Here is a 22,146-nt window from a genome sequence, read left to right as displayed (position 1 = left end):
TTTGCCTTCTGCTTGTGGATCAGGTTAGCTTGGGAGAAAGTGTGCTTCCTTCAGCAATGAGTTCAAGCAGTGGGTCAGATTCAGTTCAGTTCTGCTTCACAGAACACATGAAAATGTGGTTGAATCAATGCCTTATTTTACTCAGGAATGGACAGAGAGGAAAACAGGAAAACAAGTCCATAAAATTCCTTGCATTTTCACAAAGCTAGATATAAGGTGGCATTAGGTGTCATGGATATTGAGCACAGCACAGAAGAATGTAAATGGCAAAGAGTTGCAGAATTTTATATTATGAAGGAGAAATTTAAGAAAGCTTTTAAAATTAAAAATAATTTTCAAACCTGGAGCAGGAAATTAAAATAAAACTTAAGATTTAGTTCTTACAGCCCCAAATAAACAGCAGTTTTTAAGATAATATACGATTATCAACCCATTGTCTACATCCATCATGAGTATTACTTTACAAGACATTACTATTTATTAATTTTTCAACTTAATTTCCTCCAGGGCACTGATTCATTAGAAGATACATGTCCAGAGGCATCAGCTGGTCCCCAATATAAATATCATTGGCCCCAGGGGTAGTTATAATAGAATTAAGAACCAATGCACATTCTGGGAAAACCCTTCAGTGTCCAGAGGAGGTTGTCCATCCATCTTTAAGTAACATTTTAAACAACTATCCTGTCTATTCATATTGTAGACATAAATGATCCTGACTTAGTGGTCTGAGAAATGACTACTGGAGTTTTCAACATATCTTTATTCGAAAGTTCAAATTGCAGCCTACAGGCTTTTCAGACACGTCTGCCCACAACGGTGGTCAGCGAAAACAACAGCCCCTCCCGAGTCACGTGACCGCGGCTTCCGAACGCCGGGTTCAATATCTGCGTGCGCTAGCAGGCACCGCTACATGACAGATAATTTGATGAAAAGGAATTTGATGATGGGGACCTTCGCGGGTAACATTTATTCCTTCACAAATGTTGGAAAATAGTATGAATTTTGGTATTAACCTCTGCTTAAATTTGGCCATTACACTGTGACAATAGTTATATCTTCATTGTGCTGTGATTCCTTTGGGATGTCATGAGGGTGAAAGATGCGCATGCACTTTTCCCTTGTCATGTGTCGTCTTGAACAAAGGCATCATGGTGGGAGTTGACGGGCGGAGGGGTTGGTAATGGTCGTAGTTGAGTGAGTTGAGGGTGGGATCAGACCAGAGTGCTCAGCCTTATCCAATCATTACACATTTTTCACAATGGTCTGTCTCAACATTGGGAGTAATGAATGGGAGAACCGGGTGAATATTCTTCACCTAGTCATTAAAAATATCCCCCTCCCACCCTGTTCTCCTCTCCTCTCTCCACCCACTAACCCATGCCAATATGCAATGGTGATAATATCAGATAGATTGAAGGTTCATCCTCTTGGTCATTTTGTTCATATCCTTTCCAAAATAAAAATTAAGAAGGTATTAGTTGAAGAAATTAGGTGTTGAGGTTTAGATTTATGTTTTGGTTTACCATTGTCACGTGCAGTGATGTACAGTGAAAAGCTTTGTTTTGTATGCTATCCAAACAGATCAGATATACTACTCATAAATACATCAAGTTAAACTCAAGTACAATAGATAGACCAAAGGGAAAGATATTAAGTGCAGAATATAGTTCTCAGCATTGCGGCACATCAGCTCCATAGATAAAGTCCAATGTCCACTTAGAGATAAATTGGACAGTACACTGGCTTGTGTAAGGACCATTTGGAAGTCTGAACTCAGAAGTGTCCAAGGGAATTTCCTAGTGTTATTGGTCAAGTTGGTAATGTGATGCAAACATGCCATATTTAAACTGCAGCTGATGACCAGGAGAGGTCTGTATTGATAAAATATTCTTATCCCAGTTTCTGCTGAGTGTTAATTCAAAATTCCACACACTGTCAACTGTCAATAAATTAGGGGCGCAGACTTTTGCAACCTAAAGCACATTTCATGCAGTTAGATAGGTAATCAGCTATTCTCCACTCTCCACAACCAACCATTTTCCTTTGAGGAATTATTATTTGCAATTGACAATACACAAATTAAGTGAATAATTTTTAGTTATCCAACTATAGGGCGGCACAGTGACACAGCGTTGGAGTTCCTTCCTTACAGCGCTTGCAGCACCAGAGACCCGGGTTCGATCCCGACTATGGATGCTGTCTGTATGGAGTTTGTATGTTCTCCCCATGACCTGCATGGGGTTTTCGCTGAGATGTGCGGTTTCCTCCCACACTCCAAAGGCGTACAGGTTTGAAGGTAAATTGGCTTGGTATGAATGTAAATTGTCCCTGGTGTACGTAGGATTGTGTTAGTGTGGGGATCGCCGGTAGGTGCGGACTCAGTGGACTGAAAGAGCCAGTTTCCGCGCAGTATCTCTAAATTAAAACTAAACTAAAATAAAAATGTCTGCATTAATTTCACTCGCAGGTATAGAATAATTTTCCATATCAAATGCAAACAGATTGTTGGGTTACACATCACAACATATCTAAGATAATTACTCAGATCTCTTCTATATTTAGACCTCTTGCATGGTGTTGCAGTTGTGGACAGAGTCTGCTGATGTGTGAGTTTGAGAACCATATATGCCCAGTGAATGAATATGATAACGTTTGTAACACTCGGGAATTGAGAGATTGAAGTAACTCAGTGGAGGTTCACATGGAATCACATTGGCATGGGCTGGTTAGAGCAGATGGCATGTTTCTGCTCTGTAAATACTATACAACACTGTATTTTTTTCTTTGGTGTGTGGAAAATAAATACACATATGCAACTGGAAAAACACTGATGCTGGCAGTGGCATAATGGAAAATTGCAAGCATATTTAAATAGTTTTCCCATCAGTGTTGTCAACACACAAGAACTCCAATCAGCATAAGATCTACAACAAATTCTTCCCATGGAAGAGGAAGTAAAAAAAAATGTCCTCTCACTTTTCTGCAAATTTGGTTTGCAATGAATACCACGATATAAGTTGGAATATATATTTGGAATGAGTACCACGATATAGGGTAACACAAAGCCCTCCGGTTCTTCCTCGACTGGAGAAGCAACCTATACCCGGCCACTGATACTCTCCTCCGCCTAGTGGAGTTGGTCCTTACCCACAATAACTTCTCGTTTGACTCCTCCCATTTCCTCCAAATACAAGGCGAAGCTATAGGCACGCGCATGGGCCCCAGCTACGCCTGCCTCTTTGTCGGGTACATCGAACAATCCTTGTTCGAGACGTACCAGGGCCCCATGCCCGACCTCTACCTCCGCTACATGGACAACTGCTTTGGTGCCACCTCCTGCACCCACACATAACTGAGTGACTTCATCCGCTTCACCACTAACTTCCATCCGGCACTCAAATACACCTGGGCCATTTCCGACACTTCCCTACCATTCCTTGACCTCACTATCTCCATCACAGGTGATCTGACCGACATCCACTATAAACGCACTGACTCCCATGGCTATCTGGACTACACCTCTTCCCACCCTGGTTCCTGTAGGGACTCCATCCCCTACTCCCAATTCCTCTGTCTACGCCGCATCTGCTCCCAGGATGAGGCATTCCACACCAGGGCATCTGAAATGTCCTCATTCTTCTGGGAACGGGGGTTCCCCTCCTCCACCATAGATGAGGCTCACACCAGGGTCTCTTCCATACCCCGTAACACTGCTCTCTCTCCCCATCCCCCCACTCGCAACAAGTGCAGAGTCCCCCTAGTCCTCACCTTTCACCCCACTAGCCGTCACATACAACAAGTAATCCTCCGTCAATTTCGCCACCTCCAACGTGACCCCACCACTCGCCACATCTTCCCATCTCCCCCCATGTCTGCTTTCCACAAAGACCGCTCCCTCCGTAACTCCCTTGTCAATTCTTCCCTTGCGGACCATCCGCTCCCCGGGCACTTTCCCTTGCAACTGCAAGAGATGCTACACTTGTCGCTTTACCTCCCCCCCTCGACTCCATTCAAGGACCCAAGCAGTCGTTCCAGGTGCGATAGAGGTTCACCTGCACCTCCTCCAACCTCATCTATTGCATCCGCTGCTCTAGATGTCAGCTGATCTACATCGGTGAGACCAAGCAGAGGCTTGGCCATCGTTTCGCCGAAGACCTCCGCTCGGTCCTCATTAACCAACCTGACCTCCCGGTGGCTCAGCACTTCAACTCCCCCTCCCATTCCGTATCCGACCTCTCTGTCCTGGGTCTCCTCCATGGCCAGAGCGAGCACCACCGGAAATTGGAGGAACAGCACCTCATATTCCGTTTGGGGAGTCTGCATCCTGGTGGCATGAACATTGAATTCTCCCAATTTTGTTAGCCCTTGCTGTCTCCTGCCCTTCCTATCTCTCCCTTAGCCCTCGGGCTCCTCCTCCTCCTTTTTCCTTTCTTCTCACCGAACCCCCCCCCCCCCCCCCCCCCCCTCCACCTCCCATCAGTCTGAAGAAGGGTTTTGGCCCGAAATATTGCCTATTCCCTTCGCTCCATAGATGTTGCTGCACCCGCTGAGTTTCTCCAGCATTATTGTGTACCTTCGATTTTCCAGCATCTGCAGTTCCTTCTTAAACACCACGATATATGTAATGAGTACCAAGAAATATTAATTAAGATAAACTGCATGTTTCTCACTAAATATATTTGCAGGAGTTCTTAGTATTTACATAAGTATTAAGTTGGGGGACTACTATTTTGAGTTTGATTTAGAGTTCAATTCAGTTGCAAGCTACAACTAGTATTTATGTTGCCTGCTTTGATTTAGTGCTCAAAAATCTTATGCCGTTCATTAATTTTCAGACATTCAATCCCTGCAAATGCTATATTTTAGAAGTTATATGTTTTTCCTTTTTCAAATTATATGTATATGTAAATTAATTTTCCATTGCATGGCAGCAAATACAATGCAAGTTATAATTATCAACACTGATAATGCCACAAATCATATACTTATGTTCTCAGAAATAGTAGATCCCCATGACTTGGGGAATGCTTCCAAAAACTTTAATTGGATTCACAAAACTTTAGGTCTGTCAATGTAAGTTCCATGGCAAGGCGTATTTAGGATTAATAACAATGGGATGAAAGGAATGGCAGATTTTATTTGAATTATAAGCTAAAGCAGGTATAATATCTATATTACTAAATCTCTGATCTTGACCGCTTTTGGCCAACTGTGCTGCGATTTCCGACAGAACGCCGCCACCTACGGCCGTCATTTTTGGCCACCTCACTCAGAGCCCCCCTCCGCCTTATGGGTGCGGAGGATTTTTCCCATCGATGACAAATCAGAGAGATATTAATGTTTTTAAAACATTCACCATTCTCTCTGCTGCCCCTGCTGGAGGGAAGGGGAGGGACTATAAAACCAGGAAGTGGTGTGCCTCACTCAATCTCTGCAAGATGGATGAAGTCAAGGGTCACGTCTCTCTGAGCTCTGAATAACACTGAACAAAAGTCTACACAACTGTGAGTACCCTTAATGTGGTTTGAAAATGAAAATATGGTTTTGAAGTAAAAAGACACTGCCCGCAAATGGTTGTTTGGGAGCTTTGGCTTGAAGTTGAAAGGCACTGCTTATTGCAAATGGTGGCTTGGGTGCTTTGCTTGAAATTGAAAGGCACTACTTACTGCAAATGGTGGCGGGCGCTTTGGCTTGAAGTTAAAAGGCACTACTTACTGCAAATGGTGGCAGTTGATCTGGCTTGAAGTTGAAAGGCACATCTTACTGCAAATGGTGGCTTGGGTGCTTTGGCTTGAAGTTGAAAGTTACTGCTTACTGCAAATGGTGGCATGAAGTTGAAAGGCACTGCTTACTGCAAATGGTGGCTTGGGTGCTTTGGCTTGAAGTTGAAAGGCACAACTTACTGCAAATGATGGCTTGGGTGATTTGGCTTGAAGTTGAAAGGCACTTCTTACTGTGGTTCGTGGATTGGGTGCTTTGGCTTGAAGTTGAAAGGCACTACTTACTGCAAATGATGGCTTGGGTGATTTGGTTTGAAGTTGAAAGGCACTTCTTACTGCAAATGGTGGCTTGGGAGCTTTGGCTTGAAGTTTAAAAACATCACCATTCTCTCTGCTGCACCTGCTGGAGGGAGGGGGAGGGACTATAAAACCAGGAAGTGGTGTGCCTCACTCAGTCTCTGCAAGTTGCATGAAGCCAAGGGTCACGTCTCTCTGAGCTCTGAATAACACTGAACAATATCTACACAACTGTGAGTACCCTTAATGTGGTTTTAAAATGAAAATATGGTTTGTTTGAGGTAAAAAGGCACTGCCTGCAAATGGTTGTTTGGGTGCTTTGGCTTGAAGTTGAAAGGCACTACTTATTGCAAATAGTGGCTTGGGTACTTTGGCTTGAAGTTGAAAGGCACTACTTACTGCAAATGGTGGCTTGGGTGCTTTGGCTTGAAGTTGAAATGCACTACTTACTGCAAATGATGGCTTGGGTGATTTGGCTTGAAGTTGAAAGGCACTTCTTACTGCGGTTGGTTGATTGGGTGTTTTGGCGAAGTTGAAAGGCACTACTTACTGCAAATGGTGGCATGAAGTTGAAAGGCACTACTTACTGCAAATGGTGGCTTGGGTGCTTTGGCATGAAGTAGAAATGCACTATTTACTGGAAAAGGTGGCTTGGGAGCTTTGGTTTAAAGTTGAAAGGCACTACTTACTGCAAATGGTGGCTTGGGAGATTTGGCTTGACGTTTTAAAAAAATCACCATTCTCTCTGCTGCACCTGCTGGATGGAGGGGGGGGGGGACAATAAAACCAGGAAGTGGTGTGCCTCACTCAGTCTCTGCAAGATGGATGAAGTCAAGGGTCACGTCTCTCTGAGCTCTGAATTACACTGAACAAATGTCTACACAACTGTGAGTACCCTTAATGTGGTTTGAAAATGAAAATATGGTTTGTTTGAAGTAAAAAGGCACTGCCTGCAAATGGTTGTTAGGGTGCTTTAGCTTGTCGTTGAAAGGCACTACTTACTGCATTGGTGGCGGGTGATGTATTGTATTGTATTGTATTTTAATGACGACACAGCCAGGCTGGTGGAATTTTGGGTTGTCGGCAGCGATACAATAATAAAGAACACACAACCACAATAAAAATGTAACACAAACATCCACCACAGCATTCATCACTGTGGTGGAAGGCACAAACATTTGGCCAGTCCTCCTCCATTTCCCCCCCGTGGACAGGACCAGAGTCCAGAGTCAGTCCAGGATCGGCTCTTCCTCACCGGAGACCGCGGCTTTAGATTGTTGTAGGCCGCAGGCCGGAGGTCGAGATTTAAAGTCCCCGCAGCAGCCAGAAGCACCGTAGACAGCAGGGCCGGCGGTCGAAGCTCCCCTCCAGGGGTGATGGTAAGTCCATGCCGGCCCCGCGGTAGAAATTGGCCATGGGCCGGCAGTGGTGGCTTCTTCTTCCCCCGGGTCCCCCACGAGGGATCCCGGGCTGTAGACGCCGCACCAGCTGGAGCTCTGCAGACCGCGACTTCAGGCTGCGACTTCAGGCTGCCGGCTGCCCCGGGCCAGCAAAACGGAGCGCTCCCCTCCAGCGAGCCCCAGCGAGGGCTCACCCGCTCCACAACGAGAGTCCACGCTGTGCCCGCCGCTGAAGTCCCGGGCGCGTCTCCGGGAAAGGTCGCGCCGATCCTTGATGTTCGGCCACGGGGGGGTGACCTTAAAAAAGTCACCTCTCCATGGAGGAGGCGACCGAAGCGGTTTCCCCCTCACCCCCCCACACCACCCCCCACACAAAACACACAAAGGAACATTAAGCACATACTTTAAAACATACTAAAAATAAAAATAAAAAGTTGAAAAAAACTGACGCGCTGCTGACATGGCTGCTGCCAGAGCAGCGCCCCCTACAATGTGGCTTGAAGTTGAATGGCGCTACTTACTGCAAATGGTGGCTTGGGTGCTTTGGCTTGAAGTTGAAAGGCATTACTTATTGCAAATGGTGGCATGAAGTTGAAAGGCACTACTTACTGCAAATGGTTCCTTGGATGCTTTGGCTTGAAGTTGAAAGACACTACTTACTGCAAATAGTGGCTTGGGTGCTTTGGCTTGAAGTTGAAATGCACTATTTAATGCAAATGGTGGCTTGGGTGCTTTGGCTTGAAGTTGAAAGGCACTACTTACTGCTAATGGTGGCTTTGGTGCTTTGGCTTGAAGTTGAAAGGCACTACTTACTGCTAATGGTGGCTTCGGTGCTTTGGCTTGAAGTTGAAAGGCACTATTTATTGCAAATGGTGGCCTGGGTGCTTTGACTTGAAGTTGAAAGGCACTACTTACTGCAAATGGTGGCTTGGGCGCTTTGGCTTGAAGTTGAAAGGCACTACTTACTGCAAATGGTGGCTTGGGTGATATGGCTTGAAGTTGATAGGCACTACTTACTGCAAATGGTGGCTTCGGTGCTTTGGCTTGAAGTAGAAAGGCACTACTTACTGCAAATGGTGGCTTGGGTGCTTTGGCTTGAAGTTGAAAGGCACTACTGCAAATGCACTTACTTCCTGTTTGCACTGTATATTGATTTTAGATAAAACGCTACCACTTACGGCTGTGATTTTTGGCCATCTTACTCAGTCCCCCTTCTGCTGAGCAGGTGCAGAGAATTCTTCCCATCAATGAAAAATGAAAGTGTTATTAGTGTTTAAAAAATGTTGAGAATCTCTCTCCTGTCAATCACGCCCTGAAAGCCACACCTTTTCCAGTGGGAGGGGGAGGAGTTGTAAAACCCAGAAGTGTGGGTGTGGCTCAGTCTCTGCATGATGAGGGAGGGAGAGGTCATGACTCTGTCTGAGCTGTGAATCAACTGAACACACTGAATGTCTACTGAACTGTGAGTTTGGTGTTTTGTTTGGTTTTACGGTGGTTTCATCCTGCATGAAATGGTATGAAGCTGCATTTGAATTTGGTGGCCTTGACCCTGCTTGAAGTGGAATGAAACTGCACTTGAATTTGGCGGCCTTGCATCCTGCTTGAAGTGGTATGAAACTGCACTGAATTTGGTAGCCTTGCACCATGCTGAAAGTGGTATGAAACTGCACTTGAATTCGGTGGCGTTCCACCCTGCTTGAAGTGGTTGGAAACTGCACTTGAATTCGGTGGCCTTGCACCCTTCTCATAGTGGTAAGAAACTGCACTTGAATTTGGTGGCCTTGCACCCTGCTTGAAATGGAATTTCAAGGAATAGTCATGAGTCAACTGCCAGCCCACCAGCCGTGAGTGAGCTGCCAGCAGATCAGGCTTGAGGGACTGAGCTGCCACCCCAAGAACCCATACCAGCACTCCAGAAAGCCCCCCCCACTGGCCACCAATATTGGAATTGGTGGAGTGTTGGAATAATGCGTCGGGGGACCCACCCTCACGTGTGAACATGGGCCCACTTTGTCTAGTCTATAATAGAGAACAACGCAGGAACAGGCCAAAACACAAAATGCTGAAGTAACTCAGCAGATCAGGCAGCATCTCTGGAGAAAAGGAATAGGTGATGTTTCTGGTCGAGACACTTCTTCAGACTGTCAGGGGAGAGGAAACTAGAGGCATAAAAGGTACAGAGAACGAAAGAATGAAAGGTTTGAAAGACCAAATCAAAGCCAGCACAGATGATCAAGGAAAGGTGGAGCCCACAATGGTAAATTATTGGTTGTGGATAAGGTGATAAAGAGGGAATACAAAGAGTGAAACTAAGCAGGAGGTAAGTGAAAGTAGTAGGAAGACATAGATCAGGGGTCGGCAAGCTTGTTGTGTATAGGGGTCAGGACGCATGTCTGTGAGCAGATGGCGGGCCACATCCCCGGCCTAGAGACAACCCCGATCCAGACAGTGAAGCCCAGATACAGAAGGTGCGCGGCCGTGCCAGCAGCTTTGCGCAGGATTCGGTACAGCTAGAGCTCGACGACGCTCGGCGGTTCCGCCATTGCAGCCGCAAGTGCAGGCCTCCTCGCGTCCTTGTGTCACCGCGCCTGGGTGTCTCGGCCTCGGGCCCGGGAGGAGGAGCCCAGTCTCACGCAGGGCGATGGGCAGCAGGATTTATTGCGTCCCTTTCAGTGTTTCACCCGACCCTCGGTCCGAAAATCACCTTCCAGGTACCGGAGATGATGGAAGTCTGCGGGCCGGATGATTGCGGGAAAAAAAATACGCCTGCAGGCCGGATGATTTTGGTTTACGAGCCGCTTTCGGCCCATGGGCCATCGGTTGCCGACCCCTGACTTTGGTAAAGAGTGAGTTAAAGCAAGGGCTACTTGAAATTAGAGAACTCAATATTCATACTGTTGGGTTGAAAGCTGCCCAAGCTCAACTTTTCTTTTCATACCTTTCACTCATTTGTTCTTTGTACCTTTGCATACCTCTAGTTCCCCTCTCCCCTGACTCTCAGTCTGAGGAGAAGGCTCAACCCGAAGCATCGCCTATTGCTTCTCTCCAGAGATGCTGACTGTCCCGCTGAGTTACTCCAGCATTTTGTGTCTATCTTCAGTGTAAACCAGCATCTGTTGTTCCTTCTTACAGGAACAGGCCTTTCAGCCCACAATGTCTGTGCCAAACATGATGGCAAACTAAAGTAATTCCATCTGCCTGCACCTGATCCATATCCATCCATTCCCTGCATATCCACTTGCCTATCTAATAGACTTATAAACGTCACAATGTAGAGAATCATAGACATACTATGGTCCTTTAGCCCAACTTGCCCACATACCTGCATTTGCCTATATCCATCTGAACATTTCCTATCCATGTATCTGTCCAAATGTCTTTTAAATGCTGTTATAATACCTGCCTCAACTCTGGTAATGTGTTCCATATATCCACCACCCTTGTGTGAAAAATAAGCCCTTCAGATTCCAAATAAATCTTTCCCGTCCCACCTTAAATGAATGTCCTCTGGTTTTTGTTTCTCCTTCATTGGGTAAAAGACTGTGCATTCACCCTATCTATTCTCCTAATTTTTTTTGACCACCCAATCTACTAGTGACGCCATTTTCAGGAAACTTCTGTACATGTACTCCTTAGTCCTTGTGCTCTACAACACTCTCCAAGGCCCGGCTATTCCATGTAAAGGTCTTGCTCCATTTGTTATTCCCAAATGCAACACCTCACACTTATCTACATGTAACTCCATTAACTATTCCTCGGCCAACTTGCTCAGTTGATGGGGATCCTGCTATAGCATTCCACTACAGAGACTGCACCTACCAAATTAAATGGTTTTCAATGAGAAATAATTGAAATTATATATAGGGACTAAAGAGTCCCTCTTTAGCCTAATACGCATCAAGAAGGCAAATACATCAGGAGTGCTGTGAAACTATGAAGCTAAATCAACAGAGACTAGGAACTTACCTGGAACTTGCTCAAGCTCTCCATGTATTCAGGTGCACTCAGGAAATCACCAGAAACAACATTTTATAAGATGCTGAATTCATTGAATATTTGTATTTAAATATTTTGTGCCGAAAAATGGACATTCACTGTTATATGGTACGCAGAATGTATGCTGCATACGTTGCACCTTGCTTTGCTGAGAGTCAGAAATGTTAATTATAGTTTTCACATTATCATTGTGATTACCATACACAAGGCTTAGATGAGCAACTGGCAGATTGATGATGTAATGATGTGCAAAGGAATGATGCTGGAGAAACATGAGGCGCACTGTGGTATATGCCATGCTTAAGTGTCAAAGAGTTATAGAGCTAGGAAATAGGCCCTTCAGTGAATCTTGCCCATGACAACCAACATACCCCATCTACACTAGTTCCATCTGCCTCCTCTAAACCTATCCAATCCACGTACTTGTCCAAATGTCTTTTACAGTGACCAGCCTAATTACTCAATGGGTGGGATTTCCACTAGAAATGTTTTAAAATATCCACTAAACTGTTCTTAGGAACAACTTGCTCCGTGTATCAATTTCCTGGTTCAAATTATCCAATCTTAAACTCTAGTGAGATTTCCCACAACTATTTTGGGGCAAATTTTATCTTGAATGGTAAATACCCAAAGTCATTTGATTTTCCTCGCAGCTCCACAGATATTTAATTCCAGCAATATCGCTATTACCCCATAAATTATGATTGATTCCATGATCAACACGGCAAAAAGCAAACAGATGGCATTGAAGCTATTTTTATACATAAATTTTAATCTCCTTACAAAATCAGTCAAATCCAGAAATCCATAAGCAAATTGATTACTCACCTTTTAATCTAATGCTCTCTGGGCTTCCGTCTTGCTGCAATAAAATAGGAAGAAAACAGAAGTCAATAGATAAACATGTAATGATTTTATATTAGTGGAGTTGCTAATTTATTTTTGTTACCTACTGGGAATTCACAAAAAGGAAATGGGTAACTTTTTTGAAACTTTTTCTTCTGTATTTTTTTACTTTACATTTTTCATTGAATTATTTAATGATAATGATATGGATTAGGGGTCTGACTTGTTTGCATCCATGACATGATTAGACCTGCTTTGAGAATTTTGACAAAACCATTTATTGAAGTCACACAATGCAATGGAATTACAGACACAAGGAACTGCAGTTGCTGGTTTACAAGAAAAATAAAACAAAGTGCGGGAGTAACTCAGCAGGTCAGGCGAATATGGATAGATAAAGTTTCGATTGAGATCCTTATTCAGACTGATTGTGGTGGTGGGTGGGGGGGGGGGGGGGGGGCGGGTGGACGAAAGTGAGAAGAGAATCAGGGCAGGACAAAAACTGGTGAGTGATAGGTGGATACAGATGAGAGGGTATTTAAAAGGCAGATTGTTGGACAAAGGCCAGAGATAAGGATAGAAAAGGTGCAAAATGTGAAGCCAGCAGAAGGAATATAGGTGGAAGGGGAGAAATAGGTGAGAGTTCAAGTGGGGCACAGGGGAAAAAAGTGGGGAAGGGGGTTAAGGGGGAGTTGTATGTGGGTTAGTCACCTAAAATTGGAGAATTCAATGTTCATACTGTTAAGTTGTAAGCTACCCTAACACAAACTGGAGCACCTCATATTTTATGTGGCCTCACTCTGGCAATGGAGGAGGTCCAGGACAGAAAGGTCAGTGTGTGAATGGGATGGGGAGTTAAAATGGTAAGCAACTGGGGAGATTACGTAGGTCTTGGTGGACCAACCAAATGCATTGGATGAGGTTAGAAGAGGTACATGTGAACCTCTGTATCACCTGGAGGGACTCCTGGGACAGTGGATGTATGTGTGGGAGGGGTAGAGGGAGAGGTGTTACATATCCTATGGCTGCAGGGTGAAAGTACCTAGGGAGGGTGCGATTTGGATGGGAAGGGATGAGTGAACCAAATAATTACGGATGGAATGGTCTCTGTGGAAGGCAGCAAGAGGTGGGGATGGGAAGATGTGACTGGTGGTGTGATATGGTTGAAGGTGGCAGAAATGTTGGAGAAAGATGGGTTGGATGCAGAAACTGTTAGGGTGAAAGTTGAGGACCAGGGAATCTCTATCCTAGTTCTGTCTTGGTGGAGGGGTAGTGCAAGCAGAACCATGGGGTGTAGAGGATATGCAGGCGAGGAATCCACCTATGACAGCAAGGAGAAAACCATGTTTATTAAAGAAAGAGGACATCACAGATCAAAACCAAAAGTGACAGGCAGGAGGAGGTTTTCAAACCAATTAGAAAATTAAAAATATATAATTATTAATATAGACTGCATTACATAGTGAAATAATGTAGTTACACTGTAAGTTTAGCATTATAAGAAGAAATAAAAACAAATGCATTTTTAATTTATAACTTAAAATGCTTTTGATGTTTATGTCAGTGCTGCAGTTTTGGCCATTGACTTCTTAGGCAGCTCCTGGGATTGGGAGTGATTTCCTTCCATTCCTGTTTCGAAGCCACTGTGAATCCTGCATAATCTTCCACTGTGAGTAGGAGGTACTTAATTGAGATTGATAGGAGGGTGGAGTGGGTACTTTGGGCGACAGTGCATTCCATCTATTGGCTTCTGTGTGTGCTTGCTCCCAACAAATGGGCATGAAGCCAATAAGAATTTTAGAAAATTCTTGAATCATTTCCTCTGTCACTTAGTAATCTATGCCAGAATGGATTTCAGGAATTGTGTATCACTTATCCTGCTGGTGGACTGGAAAGGTTTTGTGGAATCAGAATTGGCATCTCTTCTGCATTTTCAAATGTGTATCTTAGGAATCCAACACCACATTAGTGCAAAGAAGGATAGAGGCCATTGCTGCCCAGAAGACCATGAGCTTTTTTCTGGGTGTGATGTTTTGATGTTCAAAATTTCTTTCCTCAGACAACAAAGGAGTTTTTTTTTTGTTTTTTTTATATGACTGATCATTTTGTATTTGTATTTGTAGCAACCATGTTTGTGTATTATTACTAAATCGGGACTTTCATTCAATCTGCGTAAGAAATCAGCAAACTCTTCCAAGTCTCCCAATAAAATGTCCCAATTTCTAAGATGATTGGAGCTAAGAATTGATCCATGTCACAATGTCACACATGGTCTACAATAAGCCAAAAACAAAAGGAACGTATTCAAGGCACTATGCCGCTTTGACAATGTGCACCACAGCAGAAAATTGTAACTTACTAGCTTAGAATTGCATGGATGTTTGAAGGTGGGAATAAAATAGGGACTCATTGTTCTACAACGCCATTTATCATATCTCTTGCTAAAATAAATCTTAATATTCTTTCATTAAGTTCAGTCTTTCAGTTAATGATTTGAACATTTTCACTCAAGTATGATAATATCACTTTCTGATACCTGTGTAGAGAGGTAGCTGACCCCCAGAGATACAAGAAAGCTGATGCATTCATGCACAATTAAATTGGAAAAAGTGTAAAGATGCCTATGTTAATAACTATGACTGGGAGAGTGGGGACAATGGGGGTGCGGGGGTGGCATCAGGTTTTATATCATCAGTTCAACAAAAAAGGAACGTACCGCTGATGAAACCTTATCTTCAATGGAACAGCTTGCAGGTTTTCACTCTTGACTGCCTGGCCTGCAAGTGAAATGTGAATTTGTACCAAATTGCATGCCATCTTTGTTGGCAGGACTGGATATATCCGATGTAATAAAGCAATAATTTTGGTAGCTAATAGCGCTGCCTGGGTCCTGCAACTACTGCCTTCCAGCCGTGTATTCCTTTCTGCAAGCTTTTTTGACTATTATGGTTGGCCTCGAGTGAGAGCAGAAGAAGCAGAAGCAATTGATGGAGAATGTGAGAGGCACGTATTTTGTAAGTGGCTTGCATACCCATTTCCCCTGACTCTGCCAGGACATGGGCTCAGATTGTAATAGGGAGAGTAAATCTGCCACAGCACATTTAATCTATAACATATTTAATGTTTTGGATTCACCTTATTCAGTGGGGGGCATGGTGGAGCAACGGTAGAGTTGCTGCCTTACAGCGCCAGAGACGTGGGTTCAATCCTGACTACGGGTGCTGTCTGTACAGAGTTTGTACGTTCCCCTGTGACTGCGGGGGTTTTCTCCAGCTGCTCCGGTTTCCTCCCACACCCCAGGACGCACAGATTTGTAGGTTAATTAGCTTCGGTAAAAATTGTAAATTGTCCCGAATGTGTAGGATAATGTTATTGCATGGGATGATCGCTGGTCGGCACAGATTCAGTGGTCCGAAGGGCCTGTTTCCATGCTGTATCTCTAAATTAACTAAACTAATTCATTGGATTATCAAGTACCATCATATTTTATATTCATTCATATTTTAGACAGGAAATTGTAAAAATCCAATTGTGTTCTTGAAGGTTGAATCAGAGAACAATGCAACACAGAATTTAGTCATTTCAACTTCTGTGCCCGTGCCATCTTTATGAAAGAGCAATCCAATTAGTCCCGCTTTCTGCTTTTTCCCTGTAGTTTCCTCAAATGTTCATCCACTATGCTTTTGAAAGCTATTTTTGAGAATGTGCCCATCAGCTATTCAATGCTGTATTCCAATTTCTAACTGTGTGGAAATATAATATTCATGTCACCTCTGATTCTTCTGCCATTCATCCATAATTGTATTGCCTGTTTACCAATTCTTCAGCCACTGCCATGGGAAATATTCTTGTGATACATTCAAATCCTGATCAGCTTTAGTACAGTGTAACTCAAAATATCAACATTTTCACTGCTAAACAACCTCACTGATGCTTAGATTCTCCATATTAACTGGTCCCTCATTCCTGACACCATTCAAGTACATTTTATTTGCATTCCCTGCTCAAAAGTCTTAATGTTTCCTAAAATGTGGCAACCAGAATTGGCAAACTGTGGCCTAACAGTGTGTTATAAAGAATCAACAGTTTCCTTGCTGTGAGATGGAAACACATTTTCTTTCACTTGTGCCATAAGGTTTTTGGATTCCAATTTTATTTAATGTATTACTGTTCTCCCCATTGTTAACTATGTGTCTTAAGATTGGCATTATCTACAGACTTAAAAATGATGCTTTGACTACTCAATTCTAAGTCCTTATTAAATATCTGAAAAAGCAGTGATTGTAAAATCAACGTTTTTCTCTTGTCTGAAAAACAACTACTCACACTGCTTTCATTTTTCTGCCCCCGGGTCAATTTTGAATGCATTCATCTTGTACCCTCATAAGCTTTATTTTATCCAGAGACATCTATAATGTGGTTGTTTGCCTTTTGACTACATCAACTGCAACCTCTCTATTACTCGATCAGAGAACTCATTCATTTTACATGCTCCCAATGATAAAGATTCAGCTTCTGAAATATTTTACACAAATACTCTTTGTGATTTCACATCTGTTCACGGAAAATACATCAGTTTGTGAGTTGAGACATTGTGCTCTTCCGTTCATATACCGTACAATCATTACTGTGGTCTTCATAAGCAAGGATTTTTCATTGGAACAAACAAAAACATAAGCTGCCCAAGCAGTATTTGAATGCTGTGGAAAGCAAGTCGGAAAGACTTTATCTTCATTTTCACTAAATATTGTCGGCCCTCAATGTTCAGGATAAATAAATACTTAAGAAATTCTGAATGAAATTGCACAATGGTTGCCCAAAGTTTTATTGAATGTTGTGATAGTACCTGCCTCAAGTACCTGCCTCAAGTACCTTCTTCAGCAGTTTCTGTTATATAGCTACCACCTTTTGCATAAATTTTTTGCCTTTCAGGTTCCTATTAAATCTTTCTACCCTCACCTTAAACCTATGTCCACTGTTTCTTGATTCCCCTACTCCAGGTAAAAGATTCTATGCATTTACCTTATCTATTCCTTTGATGATCTTTTACACTTCTATAAGGTCATCATCCCTCATCCTCCTGTTCCCCAATAAATAAAAATAAAGAGGCCTGCTCGACCTCTCCCTATAGCTCAGGCCCTCGAGTCCTGACAACATCCTCCTAAACCTTTGTTGCACTCTTTCCAGCTTAACAACATCTTTCCTCTAACACCCAAAACTGAACACAATATTTCAAACATACCAGGGGCGGAAAACCCGGGGGGGCCAGAGGGGACACGCCCCCCCCATGTTTTGAGAGGTGGGGGACATCCCCCCCCCCAAGTTTTTGTGATCCCGATTTTAAAAATCTCCGCTTTTAGCGCTAGATTGAGCCTCCAAAGCCTCGCGTGTGTGTGTGTGTGTGTGTGTGTGTGTGTGTGTGTGTGTGTGTGTGTGTGTGTGTGTGTGTGTGAGTATGCGCATGCGCGCGTGGCCGCCAAAAAATTGTGTCCCCCGTCCCCTCCATGTTTTGATAGCGAGTTCCGCTCTTGAAACATACCTCACCAATGTCTTGTACAATGTGTGACACAAAATGCTGGCGTAACTCAGCGGGTCAGGCAGCATCTCTGGAGATAAGGAATATGTGACGTTTCAGGTCAAGAACCTTCCCAGTTCGAGGAAGTGTCTCGACCTGAAACATAACCTATTCCTTTTCTCCAGAGATGCTGCATGACCCGTTCAGTTACTCCAGTATTTTGCGCCTATCTTTGGTGTAAGCCAGTATCAGCAGTTCCTTCCTACACGTCATGTAAAATGTGTGTTTGTCTTACTCTTCTCTTGATAGTCATAGTATGATATAGTGTGGAAACAGGCCCTTCAGCCCAACTTGCCCACACATCCCAGCTACATTAGTCCCACCTGCCTGCGTTTGGTCCATACCCCTCCAAACCAGTCCGATCCATGTACCTGTCTAACTGTTTCTTAAACGTTTGGCAGCTTGTTCCTTACACCCACCACTGTTTGTGTGAAAAAGTTACCCCTCAGATTCCTATTAATTCTTCTCCCCTTCACCTTGAACCTATGTCCTCTAGTGCTCGATTCCCCTACTCTGGGCAAGAGACTGTGCATCTACTGGATCTATTCCTCTCTGTGCTTCTTGTTGAGTGCTTCCCATTTAATCCATGTCCCCACAGTTTTCCCTGTTAATTGGCTATGAGGTTTCACTTCATTCCTCAAAACCCCTTACATGTAGCCCATGCAAAACATTTCCAAGGGTTTTTTTTCCCCCAAGGATTCCACAGGACTTTTATTTTTCTAGCAATGCCTTTGCCCCTCTTTCAGCGCATCTCCAGTATTTTTTCCCAATAGAAGTATATGTGTTTGTCAAGATTTAACACAGAGTAAAAAGCTCCTATCCTCATCACAGCCACCTGACAGTCAATCAGTCAGTCAGTCATTCAAGCAAAAAGCTTGATGCTGTTATTTTCCAGTCTGCTGTTGAAATATTCAGTACTTTCTAAAAGCAGCTCTTGAAAGTTGCAGCCAGACCAGTGCAGTGTTCCCAGTTTACACAGGAGCAGCATTCAGCTGATGCCAATGATATGAAAATGAGCTGACCCCACAGTCTAAAGAAAGGCCTCAATGTTGCAGTGGCACAGTTTTGGCCCAGCCTCGCATCGCTGAGGGAAATGCCAGGGGCTGCTTTTGCCATGTGCTAGCTTTCATTTCTTTCACACACACTCTTCAGCTGTCTTCCACTCTTGCTTTGTAAGAATTTTCAAAAATTTGCTTTCTGTATTAATACAATGACCAAACTACAGAGTTGTAATTTGACCATCGACAAAGAAATGATGGCTGTTGACTGAACCGGCCAAGTCCAGGAGGACAGAGCTGGCGAAAGGGATCTGTACTGGTTACAAATGAATCCAAAAGAAGGGATACATTCACTCACCAATCAAGCTGTTATAGGTACATGTTTCCATTACATTGATGGACATGGCTAACCTACAGCCCTTTTGGAGACCAAGGACGCACTGTGTTGTGTTGTGTTGTGTTGTGTTGGACTACAACTGTGCTAAATAGGATAAACTAAATGGAATAAAATTTGGCCACTCAAAATTAGGAATCTATTAGGCATTGTGGACCATCAGCAGTTGCAAATATGTACACTGCTACAACCTGTGACCTCAAAGGCCAATGTGTCTTGCATTCCACTTGTATTCACGAGCCAAGCAGTCAATGGGTCAATGCAAAATGCATACTTGCAGTAGTAGCAGCCTAGACTAAAATGAAGTGAAGAACTGGCAAAAATGCAATACAGTAAAACTCAATTTCTACGTTGAAGAATCAACTGCAAAAACACTCAAAGTTCAACACATCCAGAACAAAGTAAACCACTTGACTGACACACCTTTCAACACCCAAAATATTAATTGCCTCCACCAGCAGCACATATTGGCTGTCGTCACTTCTGCAAAATACACTGCAGCTCTTCAGCTCGGATACACCAACCGTATTACCCATCCATGATCTCCAGCACTATGAAGGACAATGGCAGCAAGCTCAAGGGAACCACCATTGCAGGTTCCCTTCCAAGTCATACACCACTCTCAGAAGGAAATCTATCATCAGTCCTTCACCGTCTATGCGTCGAAGTCCCAGCAGGACTAAGTATTTCACAGTCCATGTGTCTAAGTACCAGCGGGATCACCTTCACCAGAAGGATTATAGTTTCTCAAAAAGATGACTTGTCACCATCTTGTCAAGGGCAATTAAGGATGAGTAATAAATGCTGGTCTTGTCAATGTTTTCCAGAGGTGACAATAGACAATAGGTGCAGGAGTAGGCCATTCAGCCCTTCGAGCCAGCACCGCCATTCAATGTGATCATGGCTGATCATCCCCAATCAGTACCCCGTTCCTGCCTTCTCCCCATATCCCCTGACTCCGCTATTTTTAAGAGCCCTAGCAATGTGAATAGCAATAGCAATAGCGAGGTGAATAGCAATGAGAATAAACAAGGTGCCAGGATGCTGCATTCAAAGATGGTATAGCTGTAACAATGGGGTGGCAATTGTTACACTGGCAGTGACCCTGGTCTCTGTCCCATTCTTATTTGCCACGATATACTCAACTTTGCTGAGGGGAAGTGCCCAATATATGGTGCAAATATTTGGTCACAGACCCACCAGAGACAGAAGGTCTACAAGTTGATGATGAGGATTCCCAAACCAGGTATTAAATTCATTCTGCTTTCCTCTCTAAAAAACTGGCAAATAAATCAGTCTGTGTATTCTATGGTCAAAATCAAATTTCATAACCAGTGCATCATGGAATACAGCATGCATTTTGAAAAAAGGAATGTGGCACAGTGTGAATTCAGAATGATCATGGTTCCTCTCTGTACAGCATGTGTACCAAGGTCAAGATATAGATGCGAGATAAGAAGCTTCTCATGACCTAGATCAATAAAGTTTCATGATAGGATGCTTATGAAGCAGAAAACGCAGCCAGATTTGCAACAGTGACATGACAGGACCTGTATAGTGTGTGGCAGTGGCTTGTAGTTCCTCTGGGAGATGAACGCTGCAGCCCCATGACCCATGTCAGCTGATCAGAGCCGCAGATGAGAAAAGCTGACAAGCAGCTTCTGTCTTAATCTTATCTCTAAATCCCTGGGACCTCACTTCACTAAATCATTTGCTTTAAACTGTGATTGCTAAGCACTCGCCGTGGTTATGTTTTTATAATGTAGTTGTACCACAAGTGATGACGATCGTCCCAATAAGCCTTACAAATCCTTTCCATTTGTTGGCCATAATCCAGGTTGGGATCCACTGGGATGTTTCAGTGGAACACCAGCTCGACAGGAAGGTTCATTAAAATGACTCCGTTTTATCTTTCATCACACATGTGGGTTATGTGCCTGATGTTGCTAGGCGATTCCTCCCAGGTTTAAATCCCTCCTGTGAATCCTAACTCCTGTGGGAATTGTTCCCACCAAATAAGCAGCCCTTCAGCACCTCCCAGTATTGGCCCAGTGCAAATCAATCTAAAGACAGCTAACACAGCCCAAGCTAAAGCTTGCCCTCAACTAATTCTCGTGAACCGCTGTTATAGGCTAATTACCAGCAGGAGAAATCCAGGCAGAGTTTTAACATCTGTTACCTCCAGTCCAACTGCAGAAGTCTAATACAGCCACACCCGTTTGATTCCGTACCGTGCTTAACAAGTGAGAACTTGAAGATGTCAATTTGTGCTAATTTGGAGGAATTAAAAATTAATTATTTCAGGATTACTCATCTGGTCACGCTATTTACTTTCACCACTCTACAAAATTTGAGATGGGAAGAATCCTTTGAAGAATAAATATTGACAAAACATTCATTCTTTTGATTTTTTTTTAAATGGAGTACAACAAAGGGGCTGCAAATCTTCAAGACACAGGGAGGGGAACAGAATTTGTGGACAGATGTTTGGTGAAATATAGATGTGCATGAGAAATTGCTCTTTGGAATATTAAAATAATCAGAGGTATCTCTTAATGGAAAGATATTGAAAAGTATTGATGAATAGAAAGACTTAACAATCATGTTTAACTTGTATGAAACAAGAATGCAGATAAGTAAACTTATCATTAAAGCAAAGCATTAGTGCAATGGTTAAATAACCAAACAAGTGAACCTAAACGTTGTCTAACAATCCAAAAAACGTTGGCCTGGCAACCAGAAATTAAACTCAGTCAATAATTTAAATGTTAAAATAAAACTGAGCAGTTTGTAGCTGTAAATTGTCAAATAAAAAATCCTGTTGCTTAATTACTGTTCTGCAGGGAAGGATTCTTGCCCTAAGGGCCTGTCCCACGAGCATGCGACTGCATGAGGCGAGCGCGACCAAACTGGAAGC

The 22,146-nt window shown here is 43.4% G+C and overlaps 1 protein-coding gene across 2 annotated transcripts in view; it reads right to left on the bottom strand.

Moving 5' to 3' along the window:
• fstl5 (follistatin like 5) overlaps window positions 1–22,146 on the bottom strand; it is a 738,182-nt gene that overhangs the window by 669,243 nt on the left and 46,793 nt on the right. For both annotated transcript variants that reach the window (XM_033018303.1, XM_033018313.1), the window contains exon 3: window positions 12,245–12,278. In XM_033018303.1, coding sequence (XP_032874194.1) covers window positions 12,245–12,278 — 34 coding nt within the window. The remainder of the gene's footprint in view (window positions 1–12,244; window positions 12,279–22,146) is intronic.

The sequence above is a fragment of the Amblyraja radiata genome, chromosome 1, assembly GCF_010909765.2.
Source record: "Amblyraja radiata isolate CabotCenter1 chromosome 1, sAmbRad1.1.pri, whole genome shotgun sequence".
In the NCBI taxonomy this organism is placed as follows: Eukaryota; Metazoa; Chordata; class Chondrichthyes; order Rajiformes; family Rajidae; genus Amblyraja; species Amblyraja radiata.
Note: the sequence above shows the minus strand (reverse complement) of the source record. Positions and strands in the feature narration are given on the sequence as shown.